The sequence below is a fragment of the Danio rerio genome, chromosome 11 (genome assembly GCF_052040795.2).
Source record: "Danio rerio strain M-AB ecotype USA chromosome 11, GRCz13ab, whole genome shotgun sequence".
NCBI classification, from domain to species: domain Eukaryota; kingdom Metazoa; phylum Chordata; class Actinopteri; order Cypriniformes; family Danionidae; genus Danio; species Danio rerio.
This window is the reverse complement of record NC_141031.1, coordinates 39,924,001-39,930,000: the sequence shown is the minus strand read 5'-3', so window position 1 is coordinate 39,930,000 and position 6,000 is coordinate 39,924,001. Positions and strand designations below refer to the sequence as shown.

The 6,000-nt window shown below is 35.2% G+C and overlaps 1 protein-coding gene across 1 annotated transcript in view; it reads right to left on the bottom strand.

Moving 5' to 3' along the window:
* The window catches only part of tkta (transketolase a), a 45,990-nt gene that overhangs the window by 12,292 nt on the left and 27,698 nt on the right, over nucleotides 1-6,000 (bottom strand). Inside the window, exons 10-11 of the mRNA XM_087274235.1 lie at nucleotides 2,703-2,833; nucleotides 2,252-2,335 (exon numbers count right to left, since the gene is read on the bottom strand). Of these exons, the coding sequence (XP_087130361.1) occupies nucleotides 2,252-2,335; nucleotides 2,703-2,833 (215 nt within the window). The remainder of the gene's footprint in view (nucleotides 1-2,251; nucleotides 2,336-2,702; nucleotides 2,834-6,000) is intronic.

The following is a 6,000-nucleotide window of genomic DNA, read 5'->3' as shown; positions in this document are numbered from 1 at the left end:
GCACTCGATGCACCAGGAGGGATGCTGTTTTGTTTGTTTGTGCTTTGGTGGTTGATAAATCCCTCAGATGGATTAGATTTTAATCAACGCGGTCAGATGTGATGGTTATTTAACCCTTAGCAAGCGGTCTACTAATAATGAATCAAAGTAGTTTGATTTCTGTCATGCATACAAATGTTAATTTAACAATAAAATAATAATTTATTTAGAAATGTTGAAACCTCAGATTTTTTTAAAAACCTCATTGTCAATTCAATACAACTCAACTTAATTCAACTAAATTAAATTCAACCCAATTAAATTAAATTAAATTAAATTAAATTAAATTAAATTAAATTAAATTAAATTAAATTAAATTAAATTAAATTAAATTAAATTAAATTAAATTAAATTAAATTAAATTAAATTAATTTCTATAGCGCTTTTCGAAATGTAGATTGTGTCAAAGCAGCCTAACATTGTTAAAGTCCAGATTTCGGAGTTGAAGTTCAGTTTAGTTCAGTTCAGCGTGGTTTAAATTTCACTGCTGAAAGTTCAAACACTAAAGCGCAACACCACAAGTTCTGAACCAAGCAAGTGTGGTCAGATGAAGAAATTAATTCTGTGCACAAACCTTCACAATGTATTATGGTAATTCCCTAGCCATTGAGTGTACATTGGATTGTACACTCATTATTATGGTGAATTGTGGGATTGATTGAGTGCGCTTCAGAACATCCAGCCTGCATTCCAGTTCACATTTAGACATGCACTTGTCTCCATTTTAATGTGTATTTCACGTCATCAAATTAACGAGGGAAGTTTACATGGACATACTCTCGATCCAATGATTTTGAACGAGGGAGCAACCCTTAATGCAATATGATTGTGACGTCCCAACAGAGTAGTTCCGCAAGAGCTCAAGAGTTTAGGGTTGGGGTGCCCAAAATTTTCTTATGAAGGGCCAAAAACCAAGCTTAATTGAGGTTGAAATATACCAAACTATTACATAAAAGCTGCCATGGGAATATACTAAGTTATTAATATTTAAAAATAAATAGAAAAATACCTTAATTGTAGCAATAATTATATATATATATATATATATATATATATATATATATATATATATATATATATATATATATATATATATATTTACATTTTATAATGAACTTCTTACAATAAAAACATAAACAAAGACTCTTATATCACAATGGTGTTCAATGCTGAATACACAACTCAAGCTGCATCTGCCTTTGCCTTGAATTGCTTGCCGATGTCTTGTGTATTGTCCTTTAAATTGATAGTGTGACACTATTTACATTTTTAAAAATCTGATTCATGCACAACATTTAATTTAAACATTTAATTTCAGATGGCTTTTTGTAACTTAACATTATGAACACAGACTTTTAATTTTCATTCAGCCAGCCCAAGCGCTTCAGGGGAACTATCGTGCCCTTACAAAGTTGCACATTTAAGGTCTGTTTTCATTAAAATCAGTGATCTTCACTGCCTGGTTGATATACAAAATAAAGTGGGTCTCAGACTGGAAAAGAAGCACTTAATAAAATTATATTATATAAAATTATAATAAAATTTTCAACACCATGTCCTTAAAATTTACCCCAGTATTTTCAATGGAGTTTCTGCGCTCGCCTGCTGCTACTGACGGCACTTGCATTTACACAGTCTTTCAACTCGTTTTACAATTGAACAACTAAATGAATGCTTAAGTCTGTTTAACTGATTTCGTTTAAAGATTATCATTGGCTGAAAAAAAACTGGCTGTACATATAGCCCAAAAACTAACAAACTAACTCACAAAAGGTTATGATAAATTACAAATGGCAACTTCTGTTGAAGGCGTTCACCCCAAACTTTCCATTATTCTAAAACACTTCTAAGATGGGATGGTTGGTCAAATCAAAGGTTAACATGGGCCAACATTGCAGGCTCTATTTTGAGCATCTCTGGTTTAGGGCATTCCATTTAAACCCATTCAGAAGCATCACCAGTAGTGGACACTTGTGACACTCAATGACGTACATCCGAGGGAACGAGACAGAGGGCATAAGCATTTGAACTGGAATGCAGCCTCACTATGGTTTTGGATACAGCCATATATCCTTATTGGTTTCGGATACAGCCATTTATCCTTTTTTCAAATAAATAATAATTATATAAATTATAAGTTTATTAATTATGATATACACTTATTTAGTATATAAATCTGCAGAAGCAGTCGAATTAAATGAAGAATGATTACCTTGGCTTGGCCAACATGGAAGTCCTCATTGCTGTTGTAAATGATTGCAGTCTCTGGACGAGTGGTGCGGATGTAGCAAACACCCTACAGTGAAAAACACACTTTACAGACCCAGAAAGCTCACAAAAAAAAAATCAATATAAATATGAATTCTGTTTAAAAAAAAATCTACAGTGTGATACACAGATTTAAAAAAATACATATCTATTAGCTTTTTCTTTGTTTCTAAATTCCTTATAATTCTGTTTCCTTCAACTGCAATTCTGCATCTTATCAGTCAACTTGATTAATTGCCAAACTGAATTTGAACACTAATTCTATTATACTCTAGTTCTATTGAACATTTGTTGTTTTCAATCACTGTATGCTGTATTAATTTTATGTACTGTAAGGGCATCAGACAAAAAATGAATTGTTCAACCGCTCATAATTGCAGACAGAACATGCCAACCTTTGTGTTGGCTGCGAGCTCCACAGCCTTTTCAGCAGACACGGCATCACTCGGGTAGAAAATGGTGGCAGTGGGGATGGCTCTAAAAATAGCCATGTCCTCCAGCCCCATGTGAGCCGGTCCGTCCTCTCCTAAAACACAAACACACACACCAGGCATAAACTGGCACTATTAATTCCAGCTGAACAGCATTTGTCTTTCAGATACAGTGCCCATCACTAATACTGGCACCTGTGTTTAATATGAGCAAAGAAGGCTGTGAAAAAATATATATATTATTTAACCTTTTCGTTTTTTTTGCTCAAAATATTAACATACAATTCTCACTGAGAATGAACAATTGAAAACAAATCATAGTATTTTTATAAAAAAAAAAACAATTAACTTTGTGAATATACTCCACATAGAGATCATATTAATAGAAATATATGCAATATATGACATACAAATTCATGTTTAGATTTCACATATATAAAATATATTTCATATATGCAACACATTTCAAAATGTTGCAAAAAAAAGCTCTATGTATATATTTATTCAAATATTGGAGATACAATATGTACAGTACATACAATACATGTTCAAATATATTTGTCACGATTACCAGCGATCATTTCCCATAAGATCGCTGTTTGCACCTACAAATACCATGGACTACAAATCTGCCATTCCTGGACTACATATTCATACATGCACTCCGGTCACACTCACACATGCTTCCTCATCTAGACTGATTACATTCACACCACCTGAGGATTGTCAGAGACTGATTAACACACACTATTTGAGCCACACATTCACCCCTTCAGTTTGCTGAGTCTTGTTATCTGTCACAGTAGCATTACAACGCATTTCCCAGTCTTGTTATCTTGTGTACAATTCTTGTGTTCAATTATATTTCCATTGATTTATACAATGTTTTAGTACACCTGGATGAAACATATGACTATAAGGAAACGAACCAAACTCATTCACTAAAATAGGCACAGTAAGACCAAAGAACAGAGCTGTGATTGGAGGCAAAAGTCTGTTGAGCTTCACAAAATGGAAACATAATGCAAGAACATACCAAAAAACACTTAAAATGCCCCTAATAATAAATGATTAAGAAATTCCAGTGAGTTGAATCAGCCTGGAAGAGGATGCGTGTCTATGTTGTTCCAATGCACTGTTAGTCTTGCCCAACTGAGCCTGGTTTTTTATAAATCTTTTTTTTCCTTCACTTTCCTTAATTGGTGAAATTTGTTTCTCGCCACTGGCTTGCTTGGATTGGAGCTTGTGAAGCTGCGCAGTTTTGGATTTGCTCTTCGGTGTTCGGGCTTTCAGCAGTGAAAATGAAACCACACTGAACTGAACTAAACTAAACTTCAATTCTGAAAACTGGACTGACACAGTTTCAATTCACTAGAACTTCTATATTGCAAAAAATGCAGGGTTCCACACAATTAATTCATGTTGTCCCAACACAAATTGATTAAGTTAACTTAACACTTTTGACAAATTTATGTGGATTGAACATAAAAAATTAAGTTATCCCAATGAAATCTCAAGTAATCTGAACAAGAAAATTTTTTTGAGTGTATGTTAAGCAGCTTTGACACCATCTTCTTTGTAAAAACACTATAGAAATAAAGATGAATTAAAGATGAATATTCAATAATTTGGACAAAAAAAATTCAATGTCTGTAATAGACTTTGTAAAATTCCCATGGAAACCCAGTATTTCACTATAATTATTTAAAAGTTTTTTTAAAGCCTCTATTCTCATAAAAAGTAAAATAAGACTCAAGCATCAAAATGTTAAACAATAAAGACATTTTTTACAGTCTTCTTTGCTCAAATTTACAACCAAGGCTCATTCTGAGAATGTACTGCTATAGACATTTCTGGAGAGCACCAATACAGTACGTCCAAGGAGGTAAGTTTTTGTCCAGAAAAAACAAACAAAAAGTGCTCTGGGGTAAGCTCAAATGTATGGTCGGTGCTCTTTGGGTAAGGGATTCATTAAAACAGCAACAAGAATCAGTCCAAGGCACTCGAATAAAGTGAAAAATTTAAAAAGCCTTTATTGACATGGCTAAATCTCTAAAAACCTACACGTTTCGGCAGAAGCTTTAGCCATGTGAATAAAGGCTTTTTAAATTTTTCACTTTATTCGAGTGTCTTGGACTGATTCTTGTTAAGGTAAGTTTTTGCTTGAACAAATCCACCAGACGCCACTGTGTACACTTTTTGAGATCTCAAATTTCTGTTGCGAGTGCCATTCGTGCCTGCTCTTCTTTTGTAAATTCACCAGAGGCCGCTGTTGACCGACTGACTGACTGACTGACTGACCGACTGACTGACCAACCGATCCCCCCCACCCTCCTTCTTCCCTAAACCTAACCAATAGTGTTTTCAAAAGCATCGACTGACCCACCCACCTACTTCCCCAAACCCAACCGACAGTGTTTTTAAAAGCAATCCAGAAAAAGAAAAGCCCTTGCCTGAATTTTACCACGTTTTCAGATTTTACCACATTCTCACCCTGTTATTTACTATTTTATTTTATTTTATTTTTTGGCTTCTGTTTTTGTCTAACCCGCTTTCTGGAACTGTTCTTTGCCAAGCTCGAACCCCAGCATCATGTTAACTCCTCTTTGCATCTAAAGTCCGCCAATGTACATGGCAAGCTACTGGACAAACTGGTAACAGCTGAAAAGCCGTCCATATGGAGGTAAGCGATCAACTGGTAAGCATGAAAAGGAATGTCATTATACTGCCTCGTAGCATTTGTTTTAAAGACGAAATGCAACTATACGTACATCTGGCAACATAATTTGCGATCTCCAGAAATGTATATAGGGCTACATTTTCATAATGAGCCTATGTTGCATATTTATCAAGGGTGCCAACATTAGTGTAAAACAGCTGCATATGCATGCGACAGATAGACAGACATGCAGGCAGGTGCAGAGACAGACGAAGCGGCATGCAGTGTACCTGTGCTAATGGAGGGGATGCCAGGTCACCCAGAAACAGGGGGAGGGAGAGAGGGAGAAAGGGTTGTGCAAAGAGTAGCCCCACCTCCAGATGACCAGGAGAACAAAACACACATCAGAAAGACAGCTTCAGGAAAAAGAGGGGTGAGCTGCTCACAAACCAATGCAAAGACATCACTGTTAAGAGTCACAACTGCAGAGTGAGAGGAGAAGAGAGTGCAGCAGTCGAGTTCTGGAAGCAAAATCTCCATTCGTGTTCTTCATAAGGAAATTAATTTTAATGATAACCTATAAATCTTTAAAGACCAACCTAC